At 38.8% G+C, this 19,779-nt stretch overlaps 1 protein-coding gene and 1 long non-coding RNA gene across 5 annotated transcripts in view; both read right to left on the bottom strand.

Moving 5' to 3' along the window:
• LOC124109597 (uncharacterized) overlaps nt 1-18,931 on the bottom strand; it is a 32,003-nt gene extending 13,072 nt beyond the window's left edge. The window contains exon 1 of the long non-coding RNA XR_006857034.2: nt 793-18,931. This is a non-coding gene — a long non-coding RNA (uncharacterized LOC124109597). The remainder of the gene's footprint in view (nt 1-792) is intronic.
• Nucleotides 1-19,779, bottom strand: part of Ghr (growth hormone receptor) — a 243,193-nt gene that overhangs the window by 118,106 nt on the left and 105,308 nt on the right. For 3 of the 4 annotated variants that reach the window (XM_046468261.2, XM_046468260.2, XM_046468258.2), the window contains exon 2: nt 18,938-19,018. In XM_046468261.2, the coding sequence (XP_046324217.1) occupies nt 18,938-19,007 (70 nt within the window). In that variant the 5' untranslated portion in view covers nt 19,008-19,018. Of the gene's footprint in view, nt 1-18,937; nt 19,019-19,117; nt 19,139-19,779 lie in introns of those variants that run through there. The other variant, XM_046468259.2, reaches the window with a different exon arrangement.

The raw sequence follows: 19,779 nt of genomic DNA, 5'->3' as shown, positions 1-19,779 counted from the left end.
CAAATATTTAAAGGGTAATCTTTTCCAGGTACATTTCTGATCTGTAAAAAAGCCCATGAACAGAGGCCATCAACTTTGTGTGCAAACAAAGGATAAACAGCTTGAAGTTATCTGATGACTCCTGGCATAGCTGTGGTCTCTGCCGTCCTGGTGGGGACCCACACTGACCTGTGTGAGCTAGCCATTTCAGGCTGACTACTCCCCTCCCAAGGTTACTATTTAGTTACTTGTTAGCACCTCCACTAGAGGGCAGCAGGTGGACAGGAGAGGATGGACTAATGGGGATGCTTAATAAAAGCAGTGTCAAGGTGGAGTTGGAAGTAAGGAGGGGTGAGCAAGGGGTATGTTGATTGAGTGAAAAAGGCAAGAGCCTTAATAATTAGGGAGCTTCCATTTTTAAGTGAAGCCATGGATGGGGCTGGGGAGGAGTTCAGCATCAGTAGGAACAGGGTTTCCCAAAGCAACTATGTTCAGACTTATGTTTGGGGTTTTCTTAAAACAAATAAACACAACTAGTGTGCAAAAAAGAAAAAAAAAAATCCAGGGCATCTCTCCAGATCTTATGCTTCTGTAGGTATGGGACTTGTGAATCTCTAATTTTCAAAAAAACTCCCAGCTTATTCTAAGGAACAGCCACAGCTGGATCTTTCAGTTTTCAGAGACTAACTTCACTAACAATATTCTCTTAAACAATCTTCAAAATAATGGTGAATTTCTGCTTTAGAAAGCTTTTTTGCTGACATAAAGACCCAACCAGAATGATTGTAGAAGAGAAAAAATTTGAGAGCTCACAGTTTCAGAAGTCTCAATTCATAGACAACAGGCTCCATTCTCCAGGGGCTCCAGGTGAGGCAGAACATCATAGTGGGTGAGTGTGGCAGAGGGAAGCAGCTCACTTGATGATCAGATAGCAGAGAGAGAGAGACTCCACTCTCCAGATACAAAATATATACCTCATAGCCACGCCCCCAATGAACCACTTCCTCCAGCCGCACCCCACCTGCCTCCAGTTATAACTCAGTTCCATCAGGGATAAATTCATTGATTATGTTAAGGCTACAACACAATCATTTCTCCTCCAAACCTTGCATTGTCTCACACGTGAGCTTTTGGGGAACACATCACATCTAAACCATAACAATTTGTTTATTCCTCTAGCAATTTGTCTTCAGAGAAAGAAAGGGCAGCAGTAACTGAACTGAGTTTCAATTTCCAGTTTTCAGAGTGCTATGACAGACACAATCTCTCTTAACCCTTAAGTTCTTATAACAATCTTGTAAGTAGAAAGATTTTGAAACCCAACTGACAATTAGGGAAAGTAAGTTGTTAAGTGTAGAATCCATGACTTTTGACTGTAATTTATGACTCATAATGTGCAGCGTCTTTTCAAAACTTTCCTTACTCAGGATTTATAAGTAATAATTTTATCATAGAACTTAGTGGAATTCTAAGAATGATGGCAATGTTCAAGTTATGCACAGAACAGGACAGGAGACAGGAAAAAGAAAGAGAAGCCTGTGACTGCAGGTATGGGACTTGTGAAGCCTGTGACCGCAACATAAGTGGGCTCATCCCAACCTTGCATTCCAGTGCTCCACTGGAAAGGCAATTTCAGCACTCAGTTATAATTTGTGAGTAAGGAAGGTGGATGGGAGTGCATGACTCAGGGGCCACACTTCCACCACAAAGAAGAGCCTTGTGATTTCCTAAGGCCCTGCAAAAACCTTCTCTAGGTTGATGGTTTTTCTGCAGTGAGAGAAGAAACGGTCCAGTTTTTCAAATGGATTCCATCAACTAGGTTGCTTGTTGTCAAATGCTAAACTATGGAAGAAAGTACATGGGGGTGGAGGCTGTGTCTTGGTCCCACTCCTGCCTGCAACTACTTTGAATCTTCGGTAAGTTCTCAAACCCTCTGGGCCTGAGTTTCTTCATCAACAGAGAGGATTGGTTCTGAAGCTTCCAGACAGAGAGAACACAGACATTTAGTTTACTTTTAAATTATTTTAAATCAGATTCTAACATTTATTGCCTAGGAGATTGACATCATATAGTCAAAGTCAACTTTGGGGTATACTCAAATAAGGAACAAATGGGGCAATTTTCCACAGCACTTTCTACTTTCTGAAATACCAGATAATTTACTTAGTTATTATTGTTGCAGCCTATTTTCCACCTCACCTTTGTGCCTTCTCCGCCTCCCACCCCCCATGTCCTGCTCAGGGAAACTCTATGTCAGTAGGAGGTTTCTTTTTTTTTGTTCACTGAGGCATTACAAGCACTTAGAATAGTATGTGGGAGATAGTAATTGCTCACTAAATATTTGTTGACTAAATTAATTCCTGGTAGCTTTATGAAAAATACAGGTTCTTTTTCAAGTGAGGGAAGTTGAAGACAACAAGTTCACCCCATAGAAAAAAACATAAATATGTCCAATGAGTTCCTAATTTATAAAGCATAATATGGATTTGATTGTCATAGTAAGTTGCCACATAAAAGTTATCAACACACGACTATGCCTAAATAAGGTATATTTGTTTCTCATATTGCAAATACAGTTGTCTCTTGGTATCCAGGGGTATTAGTTTCAGGACCCTGCACAGAGACCACAATCTATAGATGCTCAAGTCCCTTCTATAAAATGGTATATAACTTGCATATAACCTATTCATATTCCTCATACTTGAAATCATCTTTAGATTACTTACAGTACCAATTATAATGCAAATGCTATGTGAATAGTTGTTGGAGTTTAGGGAATAATGAAAAGCAAAAATTCACATGTGCAGTATAGATGAAATATTTTAAAGAATATTTTTGATCTGCAATTGATTGAATCCAAGGATGCACAGTTGATGTACATGGAGGGCAGGTTGTGTAATCAAACTGAGATTTAAAAATAATGTTGAGAAAATTTTTACAAGGAGCCTGAGTATACCAATAGATCCACCTGGCAGCTGTTTGTTTCACTTGTAATGCTTAAAACAATCAGCACGGCATGATTATTTTAAAGGCATGAGATAGTTCCTTATGTAGAATGACCCATATTAGCATCACTTTAAATAAGGTGGATTGATTTCTCTGGTGGTAAAAAGCACTCTTAAGACTGATGAAATTTAATCTTACCCCAATTATATTAGTTTCAACAGCTGGCTTTGCAGTTATCATACCCTCCCATGCTTCTTTTAATAAGCTCTCCTGGATGTCTTTCAGTTGCTCCATCAGCCTTTAATTTCTCTAGGCTGTTGAGGGAGAAATGACAGGAAGCATTTGCTGGAAGCACTCAGATGTGACTGTGCATTCATGAGGATTTGTTAAGTGATGTTTAAGTTGTTGCATTCCTCATAAACAAGCATGAGTGGCAGGCTTTAAGGGTGATCTTCCAAAACAAATGTGACTCATAACCATTAGCGCAGCACAGGCTAAAGCTAACAACTCTTGTTCTAGGCAACCTGTGAGTACCTCTGGAACATGAACTAGGTAAAATTGCAGGGGAGGTTTACAGGGGACCAGGCTAAAGTCTTTAATATAAATGTGGCTCCAGCAGGCACCCTGGCTTTTATGTGGAATTTCCTTATTAAGAAATATTTAATGTAGAATACCCTGGAATAAAATTTGGAAATTCTGGTACTTCAATGATGATCATCCTAATCTCCCTGGAACTAAAAGTTTAATCACTCAGGCTTTAGAATTATTCTGATCTATATATACAATGCCAGATTTAGAATTTAAAAACAGGTGTTCATAATGCTCTGAGTGTTTCTTTTTGAATCAACAAAACTAAAACAGACTCAATTCTTCCACTTGAGGAACATGCCCACAGCTGAGTTTCTACTTTGATCCAGCATTATCCCCTGATGTCTCTGATGTTTACTCCTTTACTTAAAGAAATCTGGCTTGAAATTATTTTTTGCTTCTGTTTTTATTTGATTATTTGCTATCATTGGAACAGATATGAGCAAAAAGAAGGACAGGGAAAAAATAACAGCTGTCTGTGACAATTTCAAGTCTAAAGTTACTCATTCACACTTGATGCCACTTCAAGACTGGCCCTGATAAATGATAATACTTCAAGCTGTGCTTAATACCGACTGTCAACAGGTAAAGACTTGGAGTAAAACTGCATGAATATATGGCGTCATATGAAAGGGCTCTAGTCACAATTAGTCAATTGCTAATGCTACACACAACTTCGGCTGCATGGTCCACTGGTTTGCTATGGTCGTTCTCAGAAGCAACCCTGCCTTTCTTGGAGCTTCTGAAATATTTTGTGCATGTTATATATGTGCACTCACTGTAGTGCATCTCTCATGAGCTCTCTTTTTCTAACCTCTTATTTGGAGCTTCTCATAGCTCTTAATTTATTTGAGCCTATCATAGTTCTTAATTTATTTATGAGTTTCCAGCATTTGGCTCAAAAAAACTTAAGACAACTGAATGAACAAACGAATGATTGAGAAGATAATAGATGTACTGTAACTACATGTATATAAATGTTTGCTTTGCTTTTAAAAACATTTAAAATTTTTAGGAATATAAATTTTTTTTCCATATTTTTTAGTGGTGCATTACAGTTGTGCTAGTGGTGGGATCTATTGTTACATATTGTTACATGTATACAGTACAACAATATAATTTGGCTAATATCATTCCCCAGTATTTCCCCTTTCCCTTTCTTCTTTCCTGGACTCTTTCTTTCTTTCTCTTTAATATTTCTTTCTTTTTTTTTAAGTTGTGGATGGATACAGTATCTTTATTTATTTTTATGTGGTGGTGAGGGTCAGACCCAGTGCCTCATAAGTGCAAGGTAGGCACTCTACCACGGAGTTACAGCCCCAGCCCCCTGGCCTCTTTCTTGTATTCCACTGATATCCCTTCAATTTTCATGAGACTTCCCCTGACTTCTTTTCCTTTTTTCTACTGAGCTTCCAGATTAAAAGCGTTTAAACAAGTTTTGTCTAATTTGATCTCCACAACAATCCTGGGCAGTTCAACACATAGCCACTGGATCTAGACCAGTGATTGGTTCCCAAACAGAACTTCTCTGACTCCCACAGGGCACTTGGCAATGTTAAGAGACAGTTTGGGTGAAACAACTAAGGAGGCAGTGCTACTGTGATCTAGTGGGTTGAGGTCATGGATGTCATTGTGCTACAATGTACAGGACATGCTAAATATGCTACAATGCACAGGACACCCTCTACCCCAGGAAAATGATGTGGTCTGAAGTGGCCACAGTGTCAAGGTTGAGAAATCCTCACCTAGATACTTAATCTTTGAATCTGTATATGTTTTGTAAGCTCCTGCCCAAAATGATTGTCTGATCAAATGAATCCTATAAGAAATTACTAAGTGCACTTTATAAAACTTCTTATCATGAGTCATCTTCCTCAAATGCATACAAACTAACCCAAAGCATGGGAAGAGCAAGTTTGTGGTTTGCCTCCTAATCACTGACATAGGATGAATGTCTGGTTTGCCATCCTTGTTTCTTTAGAAAATTCACTTGGGTGTAGCTAGCACCTGGGTACTTCTGGGTACTTCAAGAACAATGACTCCGTTGTCTAAGATCTCTTAGAAAATTGATAAGTTCAGCTGTTTCTTATAATTAAATTTCCTAGGAGAACAGCTAGAGAGAAGTAGGCGGACTTAGACACCAGCTGTTTAAAAGACTATCCAGAGTTAAAATACTGGCAAGCTAATTCCATGACTGCCTTGACAAAGCCACACATGAGCACAGGGGAGTAGACATAAGGCGATGGTCCTGCAGTCAGGTAGAGAACTATAAAGAAGTAGCCAGAAAACCCCTTTGTCTGTCACAACTGCACATTTTCCTATTACTTATAAAACAATCCCCTGAATTGACAGAATGGAGAAATACCCATGGATCTTTTCACAGCTCAGGAGCCAGCAGTAACGTAACATGTCCCGGAGAATATCAGTTCCAAGCATACAGAAAAGCACAGTCCAAGGAGAAGAAAAGACCCAGAGGGATCATCTTGCTCACTGACTTTCTGCATTTTAAAAATTTTTCTGATTTATTTGTTCAAACGGAATATTAGGTAGAAACCCACTGTGTAGAATCCAAACAATTGTTATGTGAAACTGTATTTGGGCAAGATTGAGGCACCAGAGTGCCCCTGCAGATCAACTCTGCAACCCCACCTCTGACCTAGCAACTCATTCATTCTACTTTGAAACAATTGTAATCAACATAAAGTATTTTCTTTGAACAGTAATTTAGTATCCTCATTCTTCCTCTCTTGATGATAAGGTAAAGGAAAAGAAGATTAGTTTCCACTAAAAACCCCACACTTTCCCGTAGCTATGCCAGTACTTTACATGCTATCTCATTTAATTTTTGTGGCTTTCTGAGCAAGAATGAATGGACAAAGAAAATACTATTTAGCCTTAAAAAAGAAAGAAATTCTGCCACAAGCAACAACATAGATGAACTGAGGACAAGAAGCTGGCGTAGAAAGATAACTATTGCATGATTTCATTTATATGGGAAATATGAAGAAGTTAATCTCCTGAAATAGGGTTGAAGGCTGGCTGCTGGTGGCTGAGGGTGGGGAATGTGGAGGGGACGGTTCAGAAGGTACAAAGTTTCAGTTAGGTAGAGTAAGTTCTGGAGATCTATTATAAAGCACATTGATAAATAATAATAATGGGATATTTAAAATTTGCCAAGAGAGTAAAATTTAAATGTTATTACCACAAAAAAAGTAAGAATGTAAGGTGATGGATATGTTAGTTTTATTGATCTAATCATTGCACAGTGTGTATGCCTATCAAATACCATGCTGTACAACATAAATAAATGTAATTTTTATTTGCAATTTTTTTAAAAAAGAGAAATAGGAGTGCTGAGAAGTTCAATAATTTTCTGAGTCAGAGAGTTACATCTGATAGAGCTAAAATCCTTCCATGCATATGTTTTATTTCCAAAGGCTACCTTTGTGATTTATTGCACTATTTTACCATGCTATCTAAACACAATTGGTTAAAGTCTTCTGCAGCATGATAAATGGTGAAAGCAAACATCACGTCATTACCCCCTCATCACCACCCCTCAGACTAAACATCTCCAGCTCCTGCAATGTGATTTCAAGAACCTTTACCATTAGCCCTGTTTGTTTAGGTTTGTTACATTCTTCTAGAATCACGATGTCTGGAACTCTGATTATTCTCAGTAGCTGCTGTCGGTGCAGAGACCAGAGCAGCGGTGCTTTCCACATCCCAGGGCCTCTACTGCTTTCAGGGCAGCCTCGTCACTTGCTCTGACAGTGTCTTCCGAACAAGCTAGCTATACTATGCTTGCAATGACCCAAATACTTTCCATCTTTTATAGAGGATTTGCTGTAGGTCAGGACTCTCACTTCCACTTCATTCATTTAAGAAGCTGAGTTTCTCAAACCTAGATACAGGACTTTGCATTTATCCTTATCAAATTTAACATTAATTTTGGGCCATTGCTGTGGGCTGTCAGGATATTCTGAACCCTACGTCTCCTGCTCAGCACATTAGCTAGCCTTAGCTTTGCATCCCCTGCAGGTTTGGCTAGCCTGTCTTCCACTGGAGTCACTGATGACAACAAAGACCAGACAAAGGCCAGAAGAAAGTCTGCATGAGGGAATCTCCTCCAGAGAATCACATTTGTAATCTATGAATTAATAGAAAAATAATTTTGAAGTTGAAAGGGACAAATTAAATTTTTTTTCTTTGAAAAGCTTTATTAATAGGGGTGTGTGTGTGTGTGTGTGTGTGTATTGGGAGGGGAGTATTGGAGATTGAATCAGAGCCTTGTACATGCTGGGCAAGCACTGTACACCGAGCTACAATCTTAACACTTTTTATTTTATTTTGAGATAAGGTCTCTTCGCTAAGTTGCCCAGGCAGGACTTGAACTTGTGATCCTCCTGCCTCAGTCTCCCAGGTAGCTGGGATTACAGATGTGAAAAGCTTTACTAATAGACAAGCTTAAAGAAATTAGAGCTTTTGCTCATAACCACAGCTGACTGCTGACAGACTGGATTCCTATCCTAGAATTGCTGATTCGATTCGTTGTTGTTCTTCCCATCACAACATTAAATGGGCTCACTAAATGGTAAAGAAAAAAAATCCCAAGTTCATTTTAAAATGAGTTCTTAATACAGTATTTTCTGACAATTTGCCCTTTACTCCTTAAACATTAATATAAAAAACATGCCAATGAATTGTGTATATACTGGTTCTCATAAGCTCAGCTTCACTTAAAATGATATGTGTGGATTAATTTCATCAAAAGAGTAGTCTAAGAACATTGTTATACCTGACACAAATTCTGTGTAGAAAATAGGGAATTCTAATTCCCCCAGGATGGAAAAGCTTGGGTAAAGAGGTACAGATTTAGAAGCAGGCAAAGGCATATGGTATAACAGTATATATGTGTGTTCTCAATCTACAGACGTGTTAGTAAGGCAGTAAATGTTTCCTTTACATTGACAACCGTTGCATTCATGAGGAACTATGAACAATACAGAAGAGAAAACTCAAGAGTCACAAGGACAGGATGGTCCTTAGACCTCCCAAGTCTTTTCAAAGGAGAGGTGGTGGCTACTATCTCTTTGGAATTTTGCTACTAATCTAGCCTCAGGGAGAAATGCCTATTCACTTTGAAGAAATTACACACACTTCACCAAAACCTTCTTCTACAAGTAAGCATATAAAACATTTTACATAATATAAATATTACACTTATTCTTGTCAATACACAAAATATGAATAACATCATTTTCTCTGATGTTTATATCATATACAAAATAATGAGGTCTGACATTAGAAATGTAGGTGCTATATTAAACCTAATGAATGCAATTCTTTGAGGATTCACAGTGCATGGAATTCCTCCTGTATTTGAGGGTTTTTGTTTTTATTTTTTTTTTCAGTGCAGGGATCAAACCCAGGGTCTAGTACATGCTAGGAAAATGCCCTATTACTCAGCTATATCCCCAGCCCATAACTATGGTTCTTTAGCTAAGCTGATGAGATATGCAACACCTACTCACTTAGCTATCATTTGACTTGCCATTCCAGCAGAGGTCTTGTTTTAAACCAACTAAATTTATTTCAATTGGTATCTGTTGCAAAACAATTATTTCTGGCAAAAAATTTAAACTAAAGTTCCTAGATACCAAAATCCAAGTTTTCTTGATTTTGTGTCTTGGAAAGTGTCTGTCCATGTTCACATGTTAATCCTACAACTAGTCACAGTTCTGCCTTGCCACAGGCCCAATCAAGCTCCTTAGAATTGTACATAGGGTGCACTGGAGCCTGACTCTACCTACTTATCTCTACAGCCTGGCTACTTGCCCAGCCCATTTAACTTTATCTCAGGTACACAGCTCTATTATCCCACTGTGTTTGTCACATCACAGTACATGACAGACAGTGGTGTGCACTCTGGGGTCAGGCTGCCCGGGCTGGACTCACCCTTCTCATATGCATTAGCTATGCAGGCTACTTACTTAATGACTCTTGGTATCCTTATCTAAGATGGGGTAATAATGGAATCTTTATCTGCTGTGCAGATGAACTAAGATAATGCTTATGAAGTACTTAGAAATGAATTCAAGAGAATATTAATATGGAATTAGAATTCAAATATTGCAATTATTTGGTTTTAACTGGTTGGTTTTAATTCTGTATCTCCACATCCCCAGCCCACCCAGTGATTTACTGGGGACCATGCCTACTCTTGGTGTATGTCTATGACCTACGGATATTTGGTGAGTGCTGGTTACGTTGAGTTGATCTTTTCAGTATCACTCCCACCATGAGCCAGCTTTGGCAGCCCACTTGCTGTATGCATCTGATTTAACTTTATGGAGAGCACAAAAATGAGAGCAGTAAGGCTTCATCAAACTCATCATCTGAACATTCATTTTCAAGTCTATGACTACACAACAGTATCACATTTTATAAAATTTTATGCTATCATCTTAGTTCTATTGTTGATAACATCTGAAACTCACTTCAAGGTAATTTTCTGTAGTCATTATCAAAATCATCTTTAGCTTCCAAACCTTCCTGGTACAACCAAACTCTTTTCTATTAGGCATATATTATTATAAATTAAATTCTACACGTCTGTTTAGTTTGTTTATTTAGGCCTTAAGGTTTGTAGTAACTCAAATTGGGACCAATAACAGCTACCATTTATTGAATACAAATGTGTCTTTCCTGTGCTATCTTAATGGGTCCTTTTCTTATACAATCTCACTGAAGGCTTTAAACAAGTCATTTCCTCCCAGAAGAGAAAATGGAGGCCCAGAGAATGTAAACTAACAAAGCTATTATACCAGATGCTATCAGTGTCTTGCTGATGCCAATCCTGGTATGTCTACGTACACAGATTTCCCATGTGCTTTCAATCCCAACACCCAACACTTTTGCCTTTGTCAGCTGCCCCTAGACTGCTGAAAAACCTGCACTTGGAGACCTCATAGTTTCTAGGAATTTACATCCTGGGCTGGGCCTAACCCTTAACCACTAACTGAGAATGATCTACTTCCCCAGGAGACTAAGATAGATACCTACCTCTACCCCATCCCCAGAGGGACAGCACTTTATATTTTTATACCATTGCTTGATTGGTTTCTTTACCTTTTCTGTCAAATTTTTCTACTCTTTTATAAGTAACTCCCTAAATCACCTTCTAATAATTCATTTTCATATGAATCTTTAACTTGGTGTCTGACTTCTGGAGAACTCCACCAAAAAACTTCACAGGTTACTCAGTGACCAGGTTACTCAGTGTAGGATGCTGGCCAATGGCTGGTGCATGGGGGACAGAATTCAGTCACCCGGACAGCAGTCAGCAAGACTAGGAAAGTGGATCAAGCTTGTAGACATTAGTGTTTAGGGAAGAGTTCTACTCCATAAATGGGATTCAAAGGCAGTTCTGACAAAGTTCAAGATAATGTTCTGAAATCTGTAATCTAAATAGCTTTTCCTGAACACAACACAGAAGGAAACTGGAATCTACTGTGACTGGTTGGGAGACCTCCTCTTCTTGATCTGCTCCCGAAGCAACTTGGCAGATGCTCTGGGGATCAGCCATGGCAGCCTGATTAGCCTCTCTGATAACCTTAGCTTCTGGCTGATAGCTACTGCCACAAGGAAATGACAGCCAAGAGCAGGATCACAGCCTCAGATGGATTTGATGCATAAACTTAGGCTAATGGAACTGAGCTCATGTGAACGCATTAGTGACGTACATAGCATTTACTGAATGCACACTGTAGGCTCAGTGCTAACCACATTCTCTTCACTTCAGCCTAGAAGTTCAGGCCTTCCCCTTTACCATCTACTTTAAGGCACTGATTGACTTCCCCTACATCAAAGGTTTCTGACTTTGGTTTTATTAGCAATCCCATTCCAACTAATGTGTTGGAGAAATCACCTCCCAATAAATTCAACAGGAGATAATTTCATTCTAGATACAAAGTGGTCCTTTCCTAAAATAAGACCTCTTGTTTTGGGGGAAGACAATTTCTGGAAATACAGCCTGTGAAAACAACAATTCAGTCTCCACAAAAGTGCATCTGTTAGATCTACATGGCTATCCAGAAGTCAAATATTTGAAACATTATTTCTCCTTTGACAAATTTGCAAGGTTTTGCTAAAAATTTTAAAGGATATAAACTATTTTTCATATTCAAAGATCAAGAAATTAAGAATTTTCTCAATATAACATTTACTTAAACCTTGAGAGTCACACATGTCAAGGTGGGCTCTCAATGGAAAAGTGGAAAGATCTGATATTTAAGGGAATGGGTGGAAAAATTGATGAATATATATGTAGGATCCCTAACTAAGGTCTTTTATAATCTGAAGTTCAATGTCCAAAGGGTAAGAGAAAACTTGGATTTAGGATCTGCAGGACTCATTATATCTCTCTCTAGAGGTCTGTCAATATTTGAGGAGATTTAATCAGGTAGGTGAGGCACAGATAAGGGCAGTGTCCGGGGGATGGTTCTGGGTGACCAGGTTACTCAGTGTAGGATGCTGGTCAGTGACTGGTGCACAGGGGACAGAGTTCAGTCACCTGGACAGTGGTCATCAAGACTTGGGAAGCAAATCAAGCTTGTAGGCATTCGTGTTTAGGGAAGAGTTCTAGTCCAGCAGGAAAGTGAACTGCAATGCCCAGGGAAAGCCCTCAAATGCCAGTTTCTATGGTTGCATACCTATTTCCAGACCTTCCCCCAAGTTCCCCCTCCACTGTAAGGAAATCTTAATTTAACCTTTGCACTTATCAGAACTGGAGATGGAGAACATTAGTGACAACTGTAGGCCAGGACAGGAGAAGTCACCGGACAGGAGAAGTCGTAGGTCAGGATTTTTATGCTGATTAATTCATGTATTCAACAAACAAAGATCCTCATGGGAATGCTAGAGGATGGAGATACAGGGCTGAGCAAAACACCCTTGATGGATCTGAATATCTAGTGTCTCAAACCCACAATACTTAATTACATAGGTTATGCAATGGTTACTGTATCAGTCACTTGAAACCAATTAAATCACATCCATTTCAAACTCAATCTGGACTTGTCACACAACTTGAAAGACAGATATCATTTCAAATTCATTTAGAAGAGGGACACAGGACAAATGCCAGCTCCCTTCACACAACTCTGTACCCATCTTCTCAGTGAGAGCTTCTGTAAAATCATCCTGAAATATCTCTTCCAGTGTTGAGACATCATCCACCAGGCTGCAATATGTGCAATCCTACCATGGAAGTGCAATACAGGCAGTGTTAAGATTAGGACTTAGGCCATAACTTCTTATATAAAAAGAAAGAGAGATTCCTGATAAGTATATCTGATGAAATACTTTGGATATATTTTTAACAGATTGAGAAATGGAGGCCAGAGAAAACTGATTTGCAGCTGATGCTAAAGAAGTCTTCAAGCACCAGGGTCTCTGGGTACATCTAGTAGTCACCAGACAGAGCACCAAGGAATACTCTCTTTGTATGACAAATTGTGTGATCATATTTCAAAGTGTGTCTATATTACACATCATTACTGTCTTTATGCTGCTAATTATAGATGATGAGAAGCCTCGCTCTGGGTTTGGAGATGACAATGTTGACAGCACTATTTAAACTCCCACGTGAGTGTTGCTGGAAAAGCCAACATGAGACTTCAATGTCTGGTGCTTGTGAAAAATGAGGGTGGTCCCTGAGAGTATGGCTGCTGGTGATTATACCTGATGACAAGTTAGGTAGCAAGGATCAGCAGACAGCTATAGGACCTGGCTGGGTGGATCCAAGCTGCAAGAATTTCTACATAGTTGGCCTCTAGCCAGAGACAGACAAGCAGGTGTGTCTGTGAACAGCTCCTCTTTGCCAGCACCTCACACCAAGTACATCACAGCAGCCTCTTCTGGGTTTCTACACAATAGGACCCCCAGTTTGGACTACTGAACCAACGTGGCGTGAAGACATTTTGTAAACCACAACAGGTTTTTGTCCTGGAGAAGTTGAGATCTAAGGTGGACGACTATAGAGTCTATTGTGGGTATATGTGAATTGGGACTATTCATGGGTGGTCCCAGTGCTTCCATTTACTAATTAACTGAGACACAAAACTCATCACTCTCACTGCCAGCTTCTCGACAGGGGGAGTCATTCAGCTACTGTGTTAGCCTGGCCAACCTCCCAGGTTCTGCCCAGTGCATTTGCAATGCACAATGCATCCTGCTTTTATTTTATTGCATTCTGTGAGGTAAGTACATACTCTAGCAATGACAAAATGTTTGGGGTTTTGTCATGGTCTTGGGATACAGTCATGAATGTCCAGAGACTACAATGAAGAGGGAGCTGAGGCCTTTGTCCCCATGGGGGACCCTCACAGTAGCCTAAGCCACGCCACAGCATGCAAAGATGTGGGACCCGGGCTGAGCACAGGCATGAGGAATTCTGGCAAATGGTGCTAAAGAAGGGCAACTGAGACACTTGGCTGTCACTCAGCTGCAGCATGGTCCTCACAGAGAACTGCTATCAAGTAACTATCAGCACTTCCCTGCTGATAGATGGGCTGATCTGTGTTCTAGGACTCCACTGTTAAAAGTGAGTCAGTGTTAATACTGACTCACATTTAACTAAAAGCGCAGAATCTTAGAAATGGAGGGAGTAGGAAGGCACTGAAAATATCTAAAGTCAAAAATCCACACATTAATTGGGCTTTAAGTGTCCAATTAATTGCTATTCCACATCTCTCTGTCCATGGTCCACTTAGTTTTTACCATCCTTGACCCATTTACACTTAGATTATCTCCCCTGTTCTATTATAATCATGTTTCTCTGTACCCATCCCTCTCAAATTCACTTTTATCCTATTACTAGTATTATTTCTGAAGTGAAACTCTAATAGTTCTATTATTTAGCTCTAAACTTTTAATCACCTAGGAGGTTCCTGAATGAATTATGTTTACTTCTCCGTCTTCTCTTTTGTAAACTATGAGTTCCTTAAAGTTAGGAGCATAAATTTAAAATTCCTCTTTGAATCCATAAAGGATAATAACTTGCTGGAAGACAGTTTTGTGTCATCATCTGCAAAGGTCAATGCTCGTATCTCCCTTTAGCACCATCCATGTAGCTTCACCTGGTCTGCTGTGACCTACTGAATCCCAATGTCAAAGCCAGTGTGTGATACCAGAAGCAAAGGTGACATACGATTGCTGATGTATCTGAACTTGTATCATGCATTAGAACAGATTATAAAATTGCTTCTTGCCCAGCATGATGGTTAACACAGCAGCAAACTAAAGCTCTGTGGCTTTCTCCTTTACTTCCAGTGATGCAGCAAAGCCTGGAATTATTCATTTTTGAAAATATTTAATAGAGATACCCTATACTTTCTATCAACTACAGCTGTGACTCTAATACTTTTTTGAAATAGCTTCAATACGTTTTGGCAATCTCTCAGGATTCTGCAGAGCTTCAACTGTAGTGGGGTAGGATTTACTTTAAAAATAAAAATTTCCTCCCTCTGTGCTGTAATTTCCGCTCCTTTAGCAACCAGTACAGAAGAGTATTTTCTTTCAAATCAGTGATAGGTCAGTTTTCATAGAATTGGAAAGAGTGCTCAAAGATATACAGAAAATATTATTTTAGGGATCCTGGTTTCTTTAGAACATGACATTTTATTCCAAATATAAGTTTCTTATCTTAACTGGTATAAAATGATGCAACACCTTTTGCAGAATTACTGTGAAGAGAGCTATGATACTAATTATAAACTTTGCTTATAGGCCATGCCTAACATACATGTGCATGCATACATGTACATAAATTATATATACATGTTATACATAAATATTGTATATAATATGGTGTACATACTGGATCTCTTAACTCATGATAAATCCCTCGAAGGAAAAATCATTGTATTCCTCATGGCCTCCTGTTCAAGCTTTGAAAACAGAAAATTCTTGAGAAATATATATACATTGAACTTGTTGATTTAACTTCTCCAATATGTATCTATTAAAATACTTCAAAGCATCTTGACCATTTGCCTTCATCACATGATCTAGACTTTACAGCCATCCAGGCTCTGGTTAACTTCCGGATGTTCTTAATATGTCAGCTATACTGAACTTCTTCCGGGAAGGAGTTTGCCTACTTCCACCATAGGTGGCTGAGGCCTAAGGGGCTCCTTAGTTGAAAGCTGATCGATGTAGTAAAGATATGTGACTTAGTTGATAATAGGCACTCCTTGAAAAACATCTACATCCATTGGATCTTTCTGCCTACTTTTCATTAGCAATACTTGAGGAGCAGCAATTTTGATAGGTCAACCTGGTAAAGTCCTCTAAAAATGAGGCATTGTTGATCATTCTTGATTTTGGAATAAAATCTTATCCCTGAGACTACCTAACCTGCTTTGAGGAGCAGATATAGAGTTTCATATTAAGAATGAGAGACAGAGATAAAATATCCATTACAATACTTTAGCTAATACAATGATGATACTGTTCAATGTTCAGTTCTCATTAAATTTCCCACAGGGCAATTAGACTTAATATAAAAAATACTCTCAGACCAAAAATACTACTAATCACTCATCTGCCCAAGCAAGAAAAACCCTTCTTGAAGGTTTAAGAGCCAATCTTCCCCCAGCCTACAGATCTGTCATCTTCTCCCAGCTCCTGGGCAACTTTTCTTCGGGCGATATCTTCACCATCTCTCTCTCAACAGTGCCACACCTTTCATTGATCAAACTGGATTTTTAAAAATGGCTAATGAAACTATAGTAATGTCTGCTTTTTAAAAATTCTCCACCTATTTTTAGTCTGCCTTATACAAAGGGAAAGAAAATAAAAATAAAATGATTTGATCCAGACCTGGCAGAAAAAGAAACACATGGCCCAGGAATGTCTTCTGAGATCGTGATCCATGTCATGTCACCCACTAACTTTGGCTGAACCTATTAGATAAGTGGCCAGAACTGGCAAATACACAACCACCCACATGCTTGGACAAGCTCACCTACACCTTCTTACATAAACATCATACCTATTCTTAATACCTGGGCCATTTTATTCTGTAGTAACCCACGTATTCTAATGAAATTTTAGTTAGTTCAACATGAACAAAAGAAAAAAAATTTTTTTCTTTGTTTAGTTACTCCTTTTATATAACTACTGATAATATAAATGATTTGTGCTTATTATAAACCATTGACTTTCCTTATACTCTGATTTCCCCAAACAAAAAGGAAAGAAAAAAAATACTACTGACAAGCAAATATTAAAACCAGCTAAGGGATGTAATGAGATCACCACCTTGTAGAGATAGCTGCACGCCTATGTTCACTACAACACCATTCAAAACAGTCAAGAAATGAAACAACCTAGGTGTCCATCCATGGGTGGACAGATAAAAGAAATTGTGGTACACACATACACAATGCAACATTATTCAGCCTAAGATAGAAGGAGATTCTTCCATTTGCCACAACATGGATATTAAACTAAGTGAAATAAGCCAGACCCACAAAGAAAACTATTGCATGATCTCATCTATTTGTTCAATCTAAACCAAAAAGGTCAACTATATAGAAATAGAGAACAGTATTACCAGGCTTGGGGGAAGGGAGAAGACTTGGGAGCTATAGGTAAAAGGAGACAAAATAGCAAATATGTAGGATGCACAAGTCCAATGATCTAATGTGTGCTGTTAGGACTCCAGTTAATAATAATGTATCACATTCAGGGGTTTTGATACATGGTAAATTATAGCTGCTTTTGCTGCGGTGAGTATTGGTGTCTATCGGAAATGATGAACATGTTAATTTGATTCCCTATAGTAACCATTTTATTACATGTATGTATTTTATAACAACCTTTTTAAAATCTTAAATATACACAATAAAATTTATGTTAAAAAAAACAGCCAATGGTATTTTTTCTTTACTTTTCTTATGAAGTTAAGGTTTAATAAACTGTTGAAGCAGCTGAGGTATATGTTCTCTGCAGATTCTCTAGGTCTGAAACGCAATTTGAGCTCTAAGCTCCCATTCAGGGATGCATTTTTTTTTTTCAATTTCTTGTGCCATACTCTTCATTTCACGGGTTTTCTAAATTCCTCAGGCCTTGCCATATTGAGTGCCAGTCACCTTAGTGAAGAGAGGAGAGATTAAACCTCCATGAATTTGGAATAGCAGAGGATCTCAGTTTCAATTCTTTGGCACAGAACCAGGGTCTAAAACCAGCCATGGGAAAAGCTGTTGAAATGGAGCCTGCAATTCTCTCCACGTTTGACTTGCATAATGTTAACATTATAACACCAGAGAGGCCAGAAAATATTTTAAACAATTATGACTTCTTTCTATAAATATTTTGGAATTGCTTTAACAGATAAAACAACATATTTTACCCTTCTCGTTTTCTAAGTTACTCTGGACACCCTCAGCAGCTCCCTATGATGCATTTATTTTTGGCTTGAAGGTCATGCAGGACATCTTAAGGTGCTAAGTCTTCTGTTAAATTGTGTTTTCCAACATGGGTTGGGTGTGAAGGGAGTCAGTGACTCTCCAAGCAACAATTGAATTTGGTTTCATGGAATGCGAGAAATACATTGTTGTTGTTCTCAGCTGAAGCACAGGCAAGGAAAAAAATACAAGTCCTCATGATGATTTTTGAAAAAGTCCCCCACCCAATGAGAAGTTTTCTTTCTGGACCAAAAACAAAAAACCAAACAAACAAACCAAAAAAAAAAAACCACAAAACCTCCTCTTGCTTTTCCCTTTCATAACTCTTCCCTGTTTCTGTTTTCTATGACACTTAAGTTTGAAAATATTGCAACTTCTCTACAGAAGAAGAGTACAAAAAAGAATGGACAATTATAGAGACGGCCAAGAAAATTCATGATGCCTGAATATGTCGTTCATCTATTTCAGGTGTCTCTTCCCTCAAACTTAGCCAAATGGTAATCAGAGAGTGAGAGATGAAATTTATTTAAAACCTGCAATTTCCTGTCTCAAAGAATATGATTAAGAGGCCTGAATTCCAAGCTCTGGAAATAGACAGTGATATCCTAAGTCACCGATGAGCTGAGTGATCAGTAAGTTAATAACCTTCACCACAATTTCCATGTCTCTCCCAGAGCCTGAGGACTGGAGACCTGGGTTGCCTTCAACATAAATGACCTCAGCATGTTATGTAGCATTTATTTTCAATGTAAAAACATCAGATGCCAAAATTGACTATGGTATTCCTCATAAAGCATTCACAAAAAAGCCCTCCCAGTTTATGATTTTAAAACTAAAACAAGTTTCCTAAGCCTTGCATTGTTTAATTAAATCACCCAAAGAATTTGGATTTAACAAAGTTTGGTGCTGTTTTATAGCAGTAGGGGTGGGAATAGGAAAGGAGAACTCACCCTCATGCCCAGAAAAAGCATCGCTTGAGCCTGCCAGTGCCAAGGTCAACAGCAGCTGCCAGAGATCCATACCTGTGGGACCTGCAATCACAGAAAGAATATGATGAAGCCAAGCAACAAAAAGTAGACCGTTATCATGAAATACTGTTTAAAGACTGGTGAAACCAGGAATGCACTGACATTATTGATTCTAAAATGAAGCCTGGAAACTCTTTCATGGCCCCAGAGTTTCCTACTGTCATACTGTTCATGAGCACAAACGACAGGTTGCAGTAAATTCTACTTCCCGTGGGTGCTCACCTCAGGAAATAGCATGGACACTAGAGATTTCACATCCTGGCTGACAGCCACAGAACCACCTCATAGCAAATAACCCCCACGCACTGCTTCAATAACAGGGCCAGTGTGGTTCACTTTAATTTGGTCCGGAAATAGAAAAAAATGGTCAGCAGTATCATCAGGCATGGGGCATCAAGCTGGAAAGGCTCTTAAAGGACAGATCAAGCAATCCACTGCAATAGTAACATTTCTTAAGTCTGTTTCCCAAGAATCAAATGAGTTTAATTAGCACTCAAAACACTGCTAATGAGCTATCCCAGAAAGGTGAGAAGCAAAAGAAAACACAACATCCACATCGGTGGCACTTTCAAAAGACTCAGGAAGATTAAACACACCAAGAAGGATCAGTTCTGGCCTCCATAGACATTTGGAATCCCAAATGTGAGTTTCATCTCAAGCCGTTCAGTCTAATGAACAAAAGAGCAGAACAACATGCCTCAGTGAGCACACACCTTTATCTGGAAGAAATAAGCTTCTCTGAAATAATTAGCCATGGTTCCTAC

Source organism: Marmota monax, unplaced genomic scaffold (assembly GCF_021218885.2).
Source record: "Marmota monax isolate L192 unplaced genomic scaffold, Marmota_monax_Labrador192_F-V1.1 WCK01_AAM20220418_F8-fsc00120, whole genome shotgun sequence".
Taxonomy (NCBI): Eukaryota; Metazoa; Chordata; class Mammalia; order Rodentia; family Sciuridae; genus Marmota; species Marmota monax.
This window is presented reverse-complemented; position numbering and strand designations above follow the sequence as displayed.